The 19996-nt window shown below is 39.0% G+C and overlaps 1 protein-coding gene across 3 annotated transcripts in view; it reads left to right on the plus strand.

The window, feature by feature from the left end:
- Nucleotides 1–2208: 2208 nt before the first annotated feature.
- LOC148425042 (uncharacterized) overlaps nt 2209–19996 on the plus strand; it is a 33452-nt gene continuing 15664 nt past the window's right edge. For 2 of the 3 annotated variants that reach the window (XM_088414151.1, XM_088414153.1), the window contains exons 1-11: nt 2209–2385; nt 8803–8904; nt 10178–10433; nt 11047–11165; nt 12314–12494; nt 13787–13909; nt 15529–15552; nt 17806–17847; nt 18021–18052; nt 18893–18977; nt 19531–19662. In XM_088414151.1, coding sequence (XP_088270277.1) covers nt 2327–2385; nt 8803–8904; nt 10178–10433; nt 11047–11165; nt 12314–12494; nt 13787–13909; nt 15529–15552; nt 17806–17847; nt 18021–18052; nt 18893–18977; nt 19531–19662 — 1155 coding nt within the window. In that variant the 5' untranslated portion in view covers nt 2209–2326. The remainder of the gene's footprint in view (nt 2386–8802; nt 8905–10177; nt 10434–11046; nt 11166–12313; nt 12495–13786; nt 13910–15528; nt 15553–17805; nt 17848–18020; nt 18053–18892; nt 18978–19530; nt 19663–19996) is intronic. The other variant, XM_088414152.1, reaches the window with a different exon arrangement.

Genomic DNA, 19996 nt, shown 5'->3' on the forward strand with positions numbered 1-19996 from the left:
ATCACACCAGCATTAATTATTGTGCAGTATAAAAACAAACAAAAAAAAAGCACCCTCAATTTCCACAATTGTATGCATTGTGGGCTTTCACAGGCTCATGCACTTGCAGACAGTACGTTTTTCGTAACGGCATGTGCAATGCTCAATTTAGTGAAATTATGTACGGCAGTAAACCTCCGAACCGTCAACATCCTTAAGTTTTTTTTTTTTTTTTTTTTTTTCTTAATACTGTATACCAAACAATTACAGTATAATAACCAACATATTATTCAACCAAGTATTTGTTGTCAGGTTTTGATCAAACAAAGTGGCAGATTTGACATATTGGGGCGTAGTGAGTCAGTTGTTGAGAGAGCAGCTCTGCCTGCTATCAGCTCCAGACGGAGTTGTTCCAACTGTCAGATTTGTGTTGCTGTGGAAGTGTTGCTGTGGCAACTATTGAGTGGAATGAATTTGAGTGTTTGTAGTTCCTCTGAGATTTTGGGAGGCTAGCAAGCAAGCAAAAAAACTTATGGTTGAGTGTAAATCAGTGCTGGCTGGAAATGCCTGGGTGACCTAATGCACATCTGTGTGTTCTGGAGAAACACTCCACTTCTGTCTTTCATGCTGCTGGCTAGAATAAGAACAGAGGGCTACATTTCAATGCTTGTATCGTCTACTGTACACTGGAATAAGGGTTCCAAAGCAGACACTAGTGTTTTATTCTTTCACACATTCATTCCCCCGCAAAGGTTTTTAAATTTGTCACGTGGATCGCATGTTGTACTGGGGTTGAAATGTCAATCTTACTTCATAGATAATCACCAGGGAAGTAGCCCTAAGTGAGGTCGTTTATGAGCTTCAGCAATCTTTTGTTTCAAGTCAATGTCCTGCATATTTGTTCCATACGCCAGAGGTCCCCAACTGCCGGTCCGGGGCCCGGCACCAGTCCGTGGATCAGATGGTACATGGGACGCACCCAAAATGATGCTTTGGAACGGATTTAGCTTATCCTTTAACAGTTCATTAGTTTGTACTTTGTTTGGCTTGATCTTTGTTTTTTGGCGCCGCCTCTGGCTGCTGTTTATCAATTTTGTAGTGAGGAAGGATGGTGTGGTTTGAGTTGAGAGCGGTCACCGTCTGTGACACATTTTGTTATGTCTCTAGCCCACGAGTGCCTGTAAGTTGTACTTTCTTTGTATGAATGTTCTCATTTATGATGTCACAATTTAGTTTCTTTGTTGATCCAACAATTTGTGACTGTGGCTGACATTCTAGCTAATGTTCTTATCTTCAGCATGTTGTCTCTTGATGCCTTATAGTAAAACGCCTCAACAAGAAAACCATCATGTGCAAAAATACCTCCCAGTGTGGGGGAGAATCCATGCATTGAAGCCATTCCCTCTTTCTTACTTCCTCATACAAGGAAAAATCCCCTTTGCAAAATACGAAATGTTTTTTTTTTTTTCTTTCTGCATTTATATTGCACTGAAATTCACAACAGCGAAAATGGGCCTGCAGCAAAATGAGTTTGTTTTTTTTTTCCCCCCCCATTGTTGGATGGTTTTGTGTTTTTACTTCAGTCAGATTGTAGATTGCACAGTTTTTATGTTTACATCAGAGATTGATTTGCTATAGTGAAAAGTCCCCTGTAGTGAAAACTTTCTGGCTGCAAATGATTGTTGTAGAGGAGTTCTACTGTATAGCTCATTAGCATTATTGTGATATTTCCCTTTGGTACAGTATACATTAGCACACAAGTTTTGCGTTAAAGTACTCATTTGCATTCAACGTTTCGTATTGAAATGAATAGCATTTTCAATTCAGTTATATGATTGACTTAATGTAATTTGTGTACTTTTTGTTCATTTTCGAGACTCACCCCCCTTCCACAAGCGCGCACACACACACACACACACGATACCTTAACTCCATCGAAGAAGTGCAAGGAATGACATTGGGTGAACAATGGTGGCCAATTAAAAAAAAAAATAGATGTGACTTGAATAACAGTTATAACAAATTCCAAAAGTATTTTAATGTAGACAGTGCATTCATTGTGATCACAGTTGCTTTGAAAAAAACCCTCATCTTTCAGATTCTCTTGAGCGTCATATGACCCCTTTTGTTTGGGTAGGTTGGGCTCGGTTAACACTTCAATGAAAACCTCACGGAGGGAGGGGTGAGCTGTTGCTGAACATAAAAGCCTGGCCATGATGTGCTACAGATGCAGAGTTGGAGGACGAAGGAAGCAACTGTGGAAAAAATATTCCTGATCCTGTACCAGGAACTAATCCGGCTTTTACAATTATATCAGGACAAAAAAAAAGGATCGGGCCAATCCACCATGTCAGAGTCCATCAGAAGAAGAAGCTCCAGTAGACAGCTCCTGCAAAACCTCATCCAGTGAGAAAAAAAAACTACCCTTTTTTTTGTTAGAATATCTGTGTGACATTTAAATAATGTGCTTAATAATAGTGCTTTAATATTTTAAACTAATCTGCTTTCTTTTTAATATTTTTTGGTTAATACTTGTGTCATTTGATTTGTTGACGGTAGTGCATCTTTTTTTTCCCTACATTGAAATCTGAATTGGTACACGAGCGGGTCATGTTAGGTTTTTCCATGAAGGTTTAAAATTAATTTGATAGTTATTGTAGCTGTTCCACAGTGATAAAAAGCAAAACACCAAGATAGGCACTTTATTTGTGGATATACTGAGCCATCGAATGCTATGAAAAATAAGCATACAAGAACAGGACAAAATATAGTTCATGTATCTGTATTTTTTTTTAAAATATAAACACAAGGAAGGGTTAGCTCGTTCTCAAAGGGACCTCTTTTAAAATGAACTACTTCAACGATATTTCTTCCTTCTGTAATTGCTCAAACATTTAGAGATTGCAACATGAAAAAGTAGTGATTAAAAATAACATTTACAGAAACGAGATTGCATGGTAGAAGAGTGGTCGGCACGTCTGATTCACTTGTGGAGATTGTGGGTTCAATTCCGTCTCTTGTGTAAAACTAAATGGGGGAGACAACGTTGAATTATCAAATCATTTATTTTCTTTTTGCAGCTAAATGCATTTGAGACAATATCCTTTAACAATTTTTGGTCATTTTCATCTGTTGAGAGGTCAAACTTCCTCAGCTTTTAAAGGCGTCATTATCAGATGATGTCATTACCTTCACTTCACCAGCAGTCTATCAAGTTACTGAAATTTTGAGGTCTATCTTTTTCTTAAGGTACTGTAGATGATTGTAAGGGATCTAGATGTACATACTTTGTGAACAAAACTTTGTTTTAACGAATAGCTAGTCTTTTGCTGTGAATTTGTTAGGAGCTTCATACGTGTTGGTACATGTAAACAAAGAAATGATGACTTGAAAGTTTGATGCAGGGATACACTTTGTAGTACGTAAGTATGTATGTACACTTGTCCTCAATGATTCATACCCTTGTGAATTTTTTTGTGTCTGTGACAAACATTTTTTTTCCTATTTCCATATGTGACCAACAAACAAATGAATGAAAACAATTATTCAAGACATTTTTATTTTCAATGTGATATTATTGATAGCTTTCTGTGTTATTTTCACAAAAATTCATACCCCTATCAATATCTCAACAAAAATGTCCCAAATGTGTACATTTTGATGCTACAGTAAATGCTATTTCAAGATGTCACTAGGTGAATAAACGCATGTTTTAAAACTAATGTTCAAAAAAAGAACGACAAATATATTTTTTAGAAGATTATAAATGGGAAAAAAAAGTCTCCCAGTCATACTGTCCACAGCATGAGAGAGGGTTATTAGACCATTTCCAAATGGCTTGGTATCCTTGTGGCAACCGTCCAGAGAGTCATAAACAACCACATGAGGTTCATCACTGTTAAAAACCTCGGTGGGCATGGCAAGAATTGTAAAGTGTCACTAAATCTGACAGGAAAGTATGCTGAGAGGTTAACATCAAGCCTCAGACCCCAACTATGGCCCTAATACAAACACTTGAGAGGGCAGGAACGACTGTCTCAAGGTCTAGCCTTGAGTGGCCTCGGCCCCTGGCCCCTGCTCAAAAGAAAACATAGCGAGGCTTGGCTGGCCAGAGGTCACCTCCAGCATGACTCTAGATTTTGGTCAACCATCCTGTGGTCTGGTTAGGCCAAGTTAGTTATTTGGGCCTATGAATGCTTAGTAAGTTTGGAGAAAAACGGAGATTCTTAGGAGCCAAAGAACACCATCCCTACTAACAGGCATGGTAGTGACAACATAGTTTTATGGGGAACACTTCTCCTCCAGTGGCACAGGGAACCTTGTCAAGGTTGAGGAAATTATAAAGGAAGTAAGATTTCATTGGACTCCTTCACGAAAGCCCGAAGGAGTCTGCTGAGAAACTCTAGCTCAGCCACAAGCGGATGGTCCAGAAGGCCGATTATCAGAAACAACCTGCCAAGGTAGGGAAAAAATGGACAGGGACAATTACGTGAATGTCTTAAAATGGTCACGTCAGAGTCCTGACCTGAATTCGATCAAAGACTTATGGTGAAACTCGAAGATGAGAAACTTGACCCGTCTTTAGGCCTTTGCTTGTGAACAATGGGCCAATATTCTACGAGGAATGCAGAATGCCGGTTGACACAGAGGATAGGTCTGCGGGTAGTTTAGAAAAATCAAAACAAAAGCTATGGCATTTGATTAAGACATCGTACTCGTACAATGTCTTAATAATCAAATGCCATAGTTTTTGTCCTTGAGGGCTGGTGTCCTGTATGTTGTCCAGTTTTCCCTCTCAAACACACCTGATTCAAATGGTGAGGATTATTTTCAAGCTCCAGCAGAGCTTGTTGATAAGCTAATGGTTTAAATCAGGTGTCTTGGGGAGAGAAAACTGGAAAACTTGCAGGACACTGGCCCTCAAGGGCTGGAATTGCCCAACCCGTAACAATGTTCAACATAGCAGTTTTGGTTTTCCGTCAATAAAATAGCTGTTAGATTTTGCGTTTCTTCAATTGTTTGTTTTGATGCTTTTACTTGTTTGTCACATATAACTCATGAAGAAACTTGCATGAATGAAAACCTCGTCACCAAAATGGAAAAAAAGCAAAAGAAATTTCTAAGGGAATGAATAATTTTGAGGTCAAGTGTATGTATTTTATTTCTACACGGGGACACATTTGATTGAAGAAACAATCTTTTTCCCAGAGAACAATAACATGCAAGTCTATTTATTAGAAGACTCTAAAGTTGTCCATCAGTGTAAGTGTGAATGATTGTCCTGCAATTGTCTGGTTGTTGATCGTTTCAGTGTGACACCTCCCTCTCACTCGAAGTCAGCTCTAATAGTTTTCTGCACACTCACGAATTTGGACCAGTGATATTTAAACTGGTTGGCAAGAAAAACTGCAAAATACAGGGATGGAATTCCATACATACCCATTAAACAGTTTTCAAATATTGCACCACTTCAGTGCAGACTTCTTGCTCCTTTATTGCCTTTGTCCTGCACTCTTGGAAAAAAAAAGAGGCCCTATGTTTTTCATTATCAGAGAGGTTTTTGTATGCTCAGTTATTGGTGGAAAATGTGTGTGACTTCACTCTGTTCTAGGCTCAATGGTGTCTTTTATAGTTGCAACTTCCCTTATGGCAATGACATCATTTGGCGGGATCCCTGAACTCCCCCGCTCAGCTGCTCAACGTCCACCCCCACAAGACGCACGATCACACAAATGATTTTCTCCTGTATAGTGTTTGTCGACATTTTGCTCCTTTTAAAATTTAACTAGCGGTAGCAACATTCTTCTAGTAAAAAAAGTTATTTCAGCCTCTTTTTGGCTGATTCATAAGGCCTCATAGGCAGAACACTTTATTCTATCAATCAGCCCATTCCATATTTGCAAACCAAAAGTATTATTACTCCTAGCACGGGCGTTCTCAAACTTTTTGGAGTCAGGGACCCCTTTCAGAAAGCAAATTTTCCAAAGGACACTCATGTTTGTGGAAACAAAACAAAACAAAAAAACTGACTAAATAATCAAGCTCTTTGATGACGTGGATTATACAATATGGGTCTATTTGACAGATTTCAAAATGATCACATTTAAAAAAATATATTAAACTGGTTCAGTTGATTGAGGCCATGAACACTTTCACAGTTTAATATAAAATACAATGCACAAAATATACATTCACTCATTTTTTTTTTTTTGGGGGGGGGGTAAAAAAAAAGGTACTGAATGAATAAAGTTCAACTTCAGGTATGTACAAAAGTTAATTATCTACAATAAATGTTTACTAAAATAATTTAGTACCAGCTGTTGCTTTTTTAAGGCAAAAACCTGGGAAAAAAAAGTACCTGGAATTGAATGTCTGGCTATTGACGTCAAAGATCCATTTTTACTGGACTGACAGTGAATGAGTTAACAACCCAAATTCTTTTACGGACCCCCTGCAGTCAGGCCATGGACTCCCTGCGGGTCCAGGGCCCCACTTTGAGAACCACTGCCCCAACCGAGTCACTTTGCATTTGTGTTTCACAGCCTGTACTTTTTGTACTGGCCAAAGTAAGGGATTACCTAACGTAAACGACACGTGATGATTTAGCCAAGAACAAGGAGGGTGTCACGAAGATCACAAAACTAGAAATTAAGAATACCATTAACTTCCTACGTATTGCATATATTTGCTGTTATTATCAACATAATTATGTGCCTCCATTTAACGCAATTTTTGCGATGCGTTGTTTAAATATTGGAACAACGTATCTTCTTTCTTTCTTTCTTTCTTTCCTAAACAATACTTTCTTAAACAATACTGGGGACCAGACAGCCCAATCACAAGCTGAACTGATTCCTGCTGTCTTTCCTCTGACACAATAACATTAAATTAACTTGCAGTGAACTCATGCTTATTATAAATATGGTCGCCACTTGCAGCTCTGTTAAATTTGATCATATCTAGGTCACCTCCCACGCAATAATGACCACAGAATGTTTGACTCACTCGACTCACTAGGGACCACATCAGTGGGAGATGATTAAGTCAGCACGTCGGGAATACTTCATCAATGATTTCATGCATTTCATTTATTTATATAACAGTTACAAAAAAAACTATCTATCTCTATCTTTATCTCTAGCTATCTCTATTTCTAGCTATCTCTATCTATCTAGCTTACCTACCTACCTCAAGTCAATTTTATTTATAAACACATTTAAAAAGACCATAGTCAAAATAAAATAAAGTGCAAATAGAAACATAACACATGATAAAACCCGCAGACAGATTAGGACACAAGTAAGACAGCACTACAGGGATGTCAGCTATCAAGGCAAATTAAAAGCAAGTGAGAATAAGTAAGTTTTTAAAAGTGATTTAAAAGCAACAAGGGTCTGGGCAGATCTAATGGACAGTGGCAGACTGTTCCAGAGCCTTGGCAAGGCTGCTGCAAAGGCTTGGTCACCACGAGTCTTTAGCCTAGTCTAAGGCCAGCAGCAGCTGGTCAGCATACTACGTCACCGTAAAGTGACAACACAATCAATCTCATTCACACCATCATCAGAATGATACGCATCCTCGATAGCCAGTCCTGGCAGCTTCAGTAAATAAACTAATATCGACAGAAAAGATGTTGGACGTGCATGCTTATCTTGATGAAAGGCTGGGGAGAAAACAATAGCAGTGGATTATTTTACGCAGCTGCACTGCATGTTAATGAATGAGACCGATTCCACATCTGCGTATCTGCTGAGCTGCGCTGCGTCATGGCTGTGTCGTTGCACTGCGGTCCACCAACTTTACGTGGGACTTGTTAGATCTCCACCATGGTCAATTCCACAGTTCAGAAAGCACCAAACGCTATATATATATATATATATATATATATATATATATATATAAATTAAGTAATAGATTACTTGCGGTAATTACAAAAGTAATCTAACTTTAGTACTGAAGTACATTGAGTAGTATTACTCTAAAGCAATTGATTAGTTTGAGTGTATGTACTGCAGTATTCAATTTCTCTAGAGTTAGTGATTGATTCATTTTTGTCCTAAGGTACCGAATTCAAACAATGATTTTAGGTTTTAAAATATCACTGCAATTGAATAGCAGTGAAGTACATAAAGTAATCCATTTCTTTAGTGATTGATTGCTCGGACATTTTACTTTTTTTTTTTAAATATATGCTTGGGATTGAATGAGTTCAGATACGGTAGCTGTTGGAACAGGTTGATACCGGCCCTCAAAGACTGGAGTTCTACACCTGTGAGGTAGTTAGTGGTGTGAGAAGGGTCCTTGTTGATGTTGCATGAGGCAGCGTGAGCCGGCTACTTCCTCTTGGGAAGAGTAGTGCCTTGACACTGATGAGTGAGCCATGGGCTGAATTAAATGCCTTTAAAGTGTTACTCATTTGTATCCATGGTCTCATAGCTTCCATTGTGCAACCAGCTACCACTGAACTTCATCTATTAGTTTGTTCTTTTGACATCTCTCATTAGTTTGTGAAACGGATTGAGTCAATAAGTAATTTGCAGTCCACACAAGGCTGTTTGCTGATGTGATGATTTTGTCTCTGGAGGGAACGTTCAAGAGGTGTAGGCACTGTCGTTTTACATCTTCTAAATAAATCTTCATCTTCTCTACAATAGATGTTTGGTCTGAAATATGGCAAATGTATTAGATGTTGCAAGGATAACAAGTGGACTACAACGTTTGTTTTCATGTTGGAAAAATGTGTTTTTGTTGCGTGAATGTTCTCGAGAGTTCAATTTAAAAAACAAAACGGTTCATGTTGCTTTTGTATCTTGCTGGCTGCAGGGTAACGGTCCAGCGGAGCCTTGAGGATGCAGAGGAGGTGGAGCGAGAGCGCCGAAGGAGAACCAGGGAGAGACAGCAAAATAAAGCAACTTTTTCAGGAGTGTAAGGCACTCTAATTAGAGTTCTTCTGTTCATTGTACTCAGTACAATAATGATTTTGTAGTGTCTCTGAGTTTGGAAACATTTTATCCCGAGTTATTTTGGATTGTGAAATTCTGACTGTTGGTGACTTTAGTATTCACATCGTTGTATAAAGTATGAGCTCACCCTTAACGACAAACTAATTAATAGGAGCCTTCGGCTTACTTGAGTCTCGAAAAGACTTTTGAGGCTGCTGCCTCAAAATCAACAAAAATGTCCACAAATTACTGAATATAAACTAAATGAAACGTGTAACTGAATTACAAATGCTATTCATTTTAATACAAAGTGCAAATTAAATGCAAATGAGTTCTTATCAATACAAAGCTTTTGCACATGCTTACATATACCAAAGGGAAATACCTGGCACAAACAAAAATGCTAAGGAGCTAAATGCATACAAGGCAGCACCATATAACCTGCTGAAGTCACCTGTAAGAAATAACATTGGCTTGCATGTTAGCCATAGTCACAAGTTGTTAGATCAACAAAGTCATTTTGGGCATATTATCATAAATGACAACATTCTTACGAGGAAAGTACAACTTTCACACAGTCGTAGGCCAGATTTCACAGAGAGACAAAACAACGTGTGCCTCATCGACTGACTGCTCTCATTCAAAGCCACGCAGCGCTTTGTATGTTAATAAGGCCTTCCAAGTAGGACTTAATGGCCTTGATGGCACAAGACAATGGCCTGTCTGTTTCAGTTGATGTTTGTGTGCTACGAATTTTAGATGATATTTAATGTTTTTATTACAAACCTTCACTGAATGATTTCGGATTCAAAATGGTATGCATGTGCTTTTGATTTGGTACTCTTTGGTGGAGATCAGAAAATGTTAGTAATTCAATGAAGACACAGTTTGATTTGGTTGACACAGTTAACACTCAGATGGGACCTTTGAAAAATCCCTCAGCTTGGCTAAATGATGACCTAATCATTCTCGGAAAGAGCTGCAATAAAGTGAACACTGTTGGTGTTTTTCTAGGGTGAAATTTCACTGTCAAGAATTGCATCAAAATGTCAAAATTTGCATCAAAATTTAGCTTGATCAGTTGGTGCAGGCTTCACACTTTGTTATTATGGAAGACATGCACAAAAATAGATATTCAAACATTTACTCTTTTAGCTTGTGACTGAATGTAAAGATGTTGTGACTCCAGACCAAATTAAAAAGAATCAAATTAAGTGTAAATTAAATTTCACTGATTTTTTTTCTCCTTTCTACAGGTCAGATGAAGAAGTGAAGCCGAAACCAAGTTGTTTCTTTGTCCAAGAGGAGGATGAGGGGTTCAGTGACTGGAGAGATAGGTTGGAGAACCGGAATGATTTTGAGCACTTCGTGGTCAAGGCACGAGAACCTTCATCATTGCAGTGGAAAGCTGGCAGAAATGACGAGAAACAACAGGATGATGAAGAAAAAGAGGAATGGAAGCCTAAACAAGAAAGTCACACCCGTCAATCTACAAGAAGTTCTCAAGAAGGGGTATGTCGCCCTACTTACCCTATACAGTGTGATTGCAAAGTAACACTGATGGGAAGTACTTAATAATTCATTCTAATGTTGAAATCCATCCATCCTTCCATTATCAGAACTGCTTATCCTCAAAAAGGTCGCAGGGGTGCTGGAGTCTATCCCCGTTGTCTGGGTAGTAGACAGGGTGCACTCTGATCTGGTTGCCTACTTTCTGGTTGGTTGTTACGAAATGTTTTCTCTTTCCTGGGGGTGGTCTTTGCTATAAAATAATTGAGAAGCGCTGCCCTACAGGATACAGGAACATGCCCAGCTTCTTTGTGTATAAGCCACATATCCTGTAGGAACGAGATTCAAAAAACAAATCTTGATTGTCGTTGATTTAATTGCCATACATCATGGAACATTTTCTAACATACACAAAAAAATGGGAAACATATTAGACCATCAACAAATGACACGCATTTTAAAATAGGGTTACTTTTCAATCACTCTGTACATTGTATCATATTATGTATTAAAAACTTTAATTACATTACAATGCTGTCCGTATAATATTCAAGCTCAATTCAGTTCAACCCTGACACATTGCTCCTGCCTTTGTCTTTTTTTTTTTCCAATCTAGGAAAAAGAAGTAAAGCCACCGTTCTGTTCCAACGGGCTTCTGTTAAATGATAGAAGACAACAGGAGTCCAGCAACCTGCCAGCAAACACAATGACCCACTTTATGGATGGAAGGATGAGGTTACATTTTGCTCCACACTCAATATCTGTTTTAGCTTCAGTATTTAGGTAGACCTTGCGCTGTTTGGCTGACCGTATTGTTTTGCTTTTGCTCGTAAATGGATTTTGTTTGTTTGCAGAATACAGTTCTGCCAAGGTCCTTCTTGACTTCTGTCAAAAGGCCTTTTTATTTAAAGCTTGTAAAGTTTGCCATTATTGAAACGAAATGACACCAACTTTTTCGAACAACTCTTTAACAATTTGCATGTTCAAGGAAACCCAATAGTTGATCGGTGGCATGCACAGGCGTTCCAAAGTCCGGTTTGGTAGTCTTAGCATTGCAGATGATGTGGTGCTTTTGGTTTCTTCAGGCTGTGATCTCCAATTCTCATCGGAGTCGTGCACAGCCGAGTGTGAAGCTGCCGAGATTAAGATCAGCACTTCCAAATCTCGGAACATGGTCCTCAGTCGGAAAAGGGCGGAGTGCCCTCTCTGGGTCAGGGATGAGGTCCTGACGATCTACAAGATCTACAAGCTGACACCGGTGAAGTGTCTGCTGTGATCGTGGTGAAGCATTAGCTGGGCCCAATGGCCAAGCTCTCGATTTACAGGTCGATCTGTGTTCCTACCCTCACATATGGTCACGACCGAAAGGACGAAATCCTGGATGAAACGCCTTGCAGGGTGTTGGTGCTGTCAGAGATAGGATGAGAATGTTGATCTTTCAGGAGGGGCTCAGTATCAAGCCACCGCTGCTCCGTGTTGAGAGGAACCAGTTGTGGTGGCTCAGGCATGTAATCAGGATGCCTCCTGGACACCTCCCTTGAGATATGTTCCGCGCATGTCCCGCCGATAGGAGGCCACCGGAGGATCCCGGACACATTAGAGAGACTATGGCTCTCGGCCGGACTGAAAACATCTGGGGATCCCCCTGGAGGAGCTGGACAAAGAGCCTAGCAAGTAGAGGCTCTGAGCGTCCCTCGCAAAGCCGATTGAGCAGTAAAAAATGGATGGATGGATGGATGGATGGATGACGGATGGCTAGATGGATGGATGAATGGATGGTAATCAGATATCGCCCTACATACTCGGGTCTAAGACAGTAATGTTAATAAGTCTTCATAACTTGCCACAAACTCTATCGCAGGTATTTTGTTTTTCCTTAACAGTAAAGTGGGGTGCAATGTTAAGCAAGAAGATGAAGGGGTGCATAAAGAGTGGAGGTCAGGACATTGCACTAACAGATCAACATATGAAGTTGATCAGGAGGAAGAGGATCTTGACTTTGCACATGAAGATATGAAGGAAAGACTTGCAGAGTTTGAGGGAAACCACAAGCTGACAAAAGAGGTCAGTTTTTATATACCACCTAATGTGCGAGACCGAGAGACCCCTTGGCACTCTACACACCAACCCGGCAGCTAGCAGTCATGGCCCGTGCGTTAGCTCATTACGTCGGCAGATCTGAAAATTGATGCAGGACACGATGTGCGCGAGGCACTTTCTGCGCATGTGTTTGGAGTAATACTGTTCCACACCATCAAGTGGCAGGAGTCATTATTCTTCTTCTCAACCCAGAAGACCCTTCCCCCTCTTAAAGCACCTGTTAAAGATGTTTGTATCACTGCATCCATATGGACATTTATTTTTAATTATTAAACTTTGTGCTATCATAAACACGTTTCTGCATCTAGACATAAGTATCTTCATTTTCCTTCGTCCAAGTGGGCATGTCGTGTCTATACTCACAACATATAAATAAAGTACAAACAACAAACGCTTGCGTGCCTTCTACCTTTACTCTAGCCCTTGTCTTGTCGAGTGCACTGATTTGCTAGCTTAAAAGTTCACTCGGAAGTCAATGGTTCAGGGGGCCCAACCTAATTCTACACGTTGAATCTGCCCAAAAGCCGTTACCGACGCCCCGTGATGGGCTCTGACGCGACTTGTACCAACCCCTGACGTCAGCTTGGTGTGGAGAGGGCCTATATGCACTGAATTTTAACAGATATTCACAGCATAACAATCACTTGTCTGGCAGATACCCCATAAATGGTCCTTACAGGTTCACCAAAAGATTTTGTATCTACAGTATACCAATGCTTGCCAATTAGCTAATGAGTTAGTTTGAAATGTTTTTTTTCTTAACTCAAGAGTTCTCACTGTGAATGCGGGGTATACAATTTACTCCTCATGAGGGACATGATCCGATTTTTGTTATCCAGCTCGATGTGGGTTTACTAGATTGCTTGATTTATTTTTTTCTTGAAAACAATAATTTACAATAAAAAGCTGGTCTAGAGCTGAATAGAATAAGTGGCAAATGTGACTTGGCAAAAGTTCCAATGAATGAAAACTTTTCATTAGACTTTAACACAAAGTTTGTAACCGCATTGTAAAACATCAACACGTTTTGAGGCTGTATTTAAAAGATATGGATGTAGGAATGGTGAAAGGAAGGTGGACACAAGGGATTTTTCCCCTAAAACCCAAGTCAATGAGATGTGAAAATAACAGCAGTATAACAGCAGTATGTCAGTCACAAGAGAGCAAATCATGTCAATTGACTGAAGCTATGATTCAACACTAATGAACAGTAATATCTCATTTTCATCAGTTTTTATATGTTGGGTTTGTTGTAGAGGTCAAGAGGAGAAGGATGCAGGACTGATGAAGATAAAAACAGGCGGTCTGCCCCTCCTGTTTATAACAATGAGGAAGATGAGACATTAAATTGCTACGGAGCCATGAGCCCAACATTCAAGGTATGTGAAGAGGAGTAAAAAGTCTGCGCCGCGGATCGAGGTTATTAAAAACCACTCACCTAAAACAAAGACAACAATTAAAACTATGGATAAAAAATATATTTTCATCAACAAAATAACAAAATACAAAAAAAAAAATTCAAGATTCAAGAGTTTTAATGTCATATTCATAGTAATACTACACAATGAAATTCTTACATCTTACTGAATATTTTTTAAAAAGTAACTAAATCTAATCAATAGCAAAAATGTCCTTCACTTTCATTTTTGTCATTTATTAATAGGGCTGGGCGAGTACTGATATCAAGTATGGATGCCTGGCCTTATTTCAAGGTACCATATTCACAATGGCAGGCGATACAATTATCAGCCGCTCTCTTGGGACGGTTTTCTGATCACAAACTAGAAGTTATGGAATAGAAGAATATAAAATTGCCATTCAATTCATGAAAAATTGAGGAACACTGTTAAATTGGAATATACCAAATAGGTTCTTTTTTGAAAATGATTTGTCATTTTGTGTGAGGTGAAATTTTGTGTAACAAAAGTACTAGTGGTGTCAGTACTTGGTCTCGTTGACCACTCGGGAATTCAATAGTCGTATCGAACATCCCCAAATGATATCATAGATGAACTTTCGAGGTTCATTCTAAATGTATTTATTTTGCTTTGCTGTATATGCAGACACAACAAAGAAGGTTATCCAGTCGACCAAGAATTGTAGTTTGCTTTACCAAACAAAACCAAATGAAAAATCACAAATTATTCAACTTAGACGTAGACATAACGAGAACATCAGACACGCCGCCTCCCTAAACAAATAAAAATAAATCAATTAAATCGGGGTATGATACGATTGGCTTCCAACGAAAAAGCAATTCAATTTTCCTTCAAACATGCATTTCTGTTAGTTTGTAATGATGATAATTCTGCATTTATCTTTGTTGATAAACATCTAACATCAAGAAAGCAAATTATATAAACTTAATGAACTCAGATATGCTTTGCTATGACTTGACAGTAGTTTATGTTTCTTTACAACAGAAGAAAGATAGTTCATGATGCATGTCATGCGTAATATATTTTAGTACATTGGAAATAATGTAATGAAGTACATTTGTAGCGGTTTCTCTCATCTCTTCTATTCAGCCACTCCGGACGATACGTTGTTTTAACATCTGTCCTTATAAAATAAAACAAAAAAGGCATACAAAGTTTTTGCAAAAGAGTCACTTTTTCAGCAATGTTTCAGCAATGAGGCACTTCATGTTCAATTTAATCTGATCTTTGAAAAAGTACTGTTCTTGTCAAGGCATTAAAAAACATTGAATTAGATTAGAACTTAACAAAATAAAGGTACGGGATAGAGCTTTTTGCAAAGGACTCACAGAAACAATGTTGCCGTAAATAGCTTCTTGTTCAAATTGGTTTGCTCTTAATTCAAAAAGAAAAAATTACTCTTATTGTCATTAACAATGGAACCCATGTTGAAATCTCAAATACCCTCTGAAGCGCCTTCACAAACTCCTCGGACCCCCATTTGTTACTGCTGTTATTAAAGTGTTGCTCGCCATGTTCATGTTAACTGTGACAGTAACTCATGCTGCTTCTTCCAACAGAAACTCCTCATTCAGTTTTATCCCGTAAGTCCCTTTCACTTTCTCATTATGTTATGTGATGAAGATTGCAATAAATGCCCTGATTTTAGCACTTTCAAAAAAGCCCAAAACAATCATGTAACCTTCTGAGACCCAGCTGTTACATGTCTATTTTTTTTCAGCCAGACAGGACAGTTGATTACGTCCCACCCAAATATATGAGACAACATTGGAAATGTCAGGATGACCTCTACTGATCACACTAGGGGCCCTATTTTAGGGTTCAGGCGCAGCGCCAGGGGGAGTTTTCACGCCTTTCGGTAAATTGCTAGACTTTACGTCAGGTAGAATTGGGCGTAAATGGCATTTGCGCCACAATGTGCCATGGTCCCGATCAATCCTGACGCTATCCTTCATTTGCTTTGGGAATCAGGGAGTAGGAAGCGCACGTCAAGTTTGATATTGCGCAAGTAGACGTGCTGGTCCACGAATGACACAATGGTGTGCATTCGCACCACTTCATCCCTCTGTCGCGGGACATGACGAGGCATGTGGCGTATGCATACTTTGCAGACGCCTTGCAACCACAACCGTGTGAACTGTCTGATTTCTGATTTTAATGAATATTGATATATACAGATTGTCTTTGCTTAATTTTAATGCTAGATTTACATAGCTATACAAATTTGTATGATAAAATAATCCAGAAGGATTATCATGTTGGTTTCAAATTTAGACCACCTCCAACCTTGCTAAATTGCCCATTTCTGGGTGGTCAGGATGCTATTAAAATATTTTGCCATGTTACATATATATATATATATATATATATATATATATATATATATATATATATATATATATATATATATATATATATATATATTACTCTTCCCTGCCCTCCAGCAGTTATGTGCCAGCACAAAGTGCTATTTAAACAGATCAAATGATACTGTTATAATATATTTAATTAATTGATTTAGAGAATAATTCAAGGTGCTATTAAAATGTTTTATATGATTCTAATTCCTTCAACGACATGATTTGTAGATACAGTATTATTATATTTAGCATATAATTAAATACTATGTCATCCACATATAGCGGCGCACGGAATCACTCCAGTTTACCAGATTAGGACCCAAGGACTGAGCAAGGTAACTCGAATGAGTCAAAAGACACAAACCAAAATCTCCACTATGGTGGAGGCAAATGAATAGGCTGGGTTTCAGATGGAAAAGTAAACTGCTGGTGATTAATGAAGTCATCCTACAGGATCATGACAGCATCTTTAATTGCTCAAACATCTGCTAAGCAGTTTGTTCAGACGTAATGGCCTAATGTGCTTCTAAATGAAACAGAATCCTGTAAATAGGTTACTTAGTGAAACCAGATGTTGGAATGTCCATAATTGGAATGGAAACTCTTATCTAACTCATATTTAACATCAACACATATAACACACCTGTAACAGATCTCTGTTATGCTTGAGAGACTGTTTTAGGAAAATGTAATGAAAAGAGGAAGAAGATGACAATAAAAATGATATAACCAAATGTTTGGCTTGGCATGGTGGTGTTAGCGTATTAGCTTTTTTTTTTGCGCGCGATATCACTATAAAGAGGGTTCAAAAGTAGTATTTTAGCACAGATTCATTATGAAGACCAAAGCAATTATGTAAATTGTGGCACAAAAGCTAAAGGAAAATTTATTTTACATTTCACCATTATAATGACCCAAAGTATATGAAAACATGTGCTTTGGTGGAACCAGATGTTGGTTTGTCCATTGGCGTACATAGAACTGTTTCTTGATTCATCATCCAACGTATGACAGCTGGATCTGTAATGGAATTTTCCCTTGTTTCGGATACAGTTTGAAGAAAGTATTAATTCCCTACAACTGAAAAATTTGGGTTAGCATGGTGCTGTTAGAGCAGTGGTAACCAATGTGGTGCCTGCAAATGAATTTGTTAACGTTTCAGCATTATTACTACCCTAATTGTCTGTGCATTTATAGAAAAAGTCGTACATCAAATTAAATATCTGAGCGATGACTTGAAGCAGAATGTTCACCTTGGGTACACTTTAACTCAGACAAGGAGTGTTATGAATTATTGAAATGGAGCTATAAATGCTATAAATAAATCAAAAAGTGCAACAACAAACTAATATTCAAAGTGGCTACAAAATACAAGACACACCTAACGGCGCCACCCGATTTGTTGCCAACCAAGGAGGAATAGTGCAACATCGTTGAATGCTGACATGGATCTCAGCACGCTTTTTCTCTGTATAGGATGAGGCGAAGAGCAGAATACCAACAGATGGTAAATGTGTGGTGAGTTGGGATCAAATGTCTTCATTGGCTAACTGTTCAGAGGTTGCATGTCTCTTGTACCCCTCTGTACTTCTGTTGTTTTATTTGCTTCCTTCTCACACTACACTTTCAATTAACATTATGTGTAAAGGTTGCTGTAAACCTTACAACTGTTTGTTGTCACATTCTTTCAGATTACAGAGCGAACAGAATCTCTGAAAAAGAGGTGGGTAGTGAGCAATCCTACTGCATGAAAATCCCTTCAGTAAAGTGGCAGGTCAGAAAACTTTAAATTCTGGAAATCAGTTGGAATACAATATATGGTAATTTACCGTAATTCATGTGATTTGACACATCAGTATAAATGGAACATGGCGTTTTCTTGTTGGGCTACGTACATACTGTCTTTCCAGCAGTCTTGCCAGTTTGCCTGAAGTGTAGTTTGCCATGGGATTTGGGCAATCCCTGCTACTAGCCTGCTGTGTGACCTATGGCCTTTGCGGGGGATGGGGCTGTCAGTTCTCGGAAGCTCAAATGCCGCTGCAAACTACCATGGATGGTTTTCTCCTGGTCCATGAAGTTCTGATGGACAATAATCACGTTTCTCATTCTGTCGAAGCGTTGCACAGATGAAACATAGCTTTGGTGCACCTTTTGGCCCCAGTTCCAAAGAAGTTGGGAAATTGTGTACAACAAAAACCAACAAAATCTTTTACAGTCAACATTGTCAGGTCGGCAAATGAAAATTAAATGGACAATGGAAAACGAAAGCCTCATCCACATCGAGCGGTTCCGCAAGTTCTTTATGATGTGAAGTCTCGTAAAAAATAGATGGACGGAGGAGAACCGTCTGTACTGATCCCAGTCGACTGATGTAAAGCTGCTTCAGTCAGTGCTTTTTTTTTTCAAGGCTTCGTGTCATGAAGCACAAACTGAAAATGCGGAAACACTCACCATTGCTGGCCGTTTCGTCATTAAGTTGTCGCTTTGGCTAAGGATATGGTCCAGCTCTGTTTGATTTTCAAGCCCAAAGATAAATGCTTGGTGTTTCCTTTTTCTGTCAAAGGTCCAACATAAAGAAGAAGATTCCGCAACCTCTTTGTGTTTCCACGATTGACAAAAAACTACAGCAGTATACACATGCACTTGAGGTAAAACATGCCATGTGTGAACTTAAATCTGTCTTGAATATCCATATACAGTGGGCCCCCAATTTACATGATTAATCCGTTCCGCGGTTGGGATCATAACACGAATTCCCCATATGGCGTGCACCGACCAATAGCAGACCAGCATCCCCGTGACATCATCACGCTGACCAATTGTAGACCAGTTTCTTTGGAAGTGGAGACGCTGATCAATAACAGACCAGCATTATAGTGACGCGTTGCAGCGGACGCTGTTTGACGCCAACAGAAAATAAGAGCAATTACCTAAAAATGCCTTAGGAGGGAGGCAAAACAACAAACACAACCAACTCCACGTCATGACAGTTGTTAATCGTAAAGTGGGATAAATGCCTTAAAGAGGGGATGAAAAAACAGTAATCCACATTGTAACGTGAAAAAAACATAAGCCAGGGACGCCGTAACCCGGGGGTCCACTGTACAGTACTTTGTTTTCAAATAATCTAATATTTTTGACTGTTTTTTGTCCTGTTTTTGATGGTAAATAAATTTTAAACCCCCACTGAATTATATGCAGGTTTCCACAAAGGAATGCAAACCAATTAGTCCAGTCATGGTGGATGTGATAAGTCCCATCGCTTACAAAAAGAATCTCTTTGAGGCGGGAGTGGCATGGAACCAAAACACTCTCACAAACACACCGCCAAAGGTCAGTTAAAATCTGAGTATTGCAATAAGATGGTTCGATGGAAAGAGTCCATAACTGACTGGGCAACATGCATGCATACATACATACATACATATATAGATACACCAGCTCACAGATACACCGCTCCAGTGACACACACCCGCATGCACACACACAGCAAAAATATTTACACGCTATTTGTTTATCTCTGCTCTGTATGCACCTGTGTTCCAGTGACAGCACTGCTGTACCACTTCTGCAATGATTTAACCAAATATACATGTATTTTACTCAGTTACATCTGTGTAGAGTAGAACGGCACCAATGTAAATCCCGCTCACCCACTTCAGTGAGA

This window comes from Hippichthys cyanospilos, chromosome 4 (genome assembly GCF_059441005.1).
Source record: "Hippichthys cyanospilos isolate Australia breed blue-spotted pipefish chromosome 4, RoL_Hcya_1.0, whole genome shotgun sequence".
Classification (NCBI taxonomy): domain Eukaryota; kingdom Metazoa; phylum Chordata; class Actinopteri; order Syngnathiformes; family Syngnathidae; genus Hippichthys; species Hippichthys cyanospilos.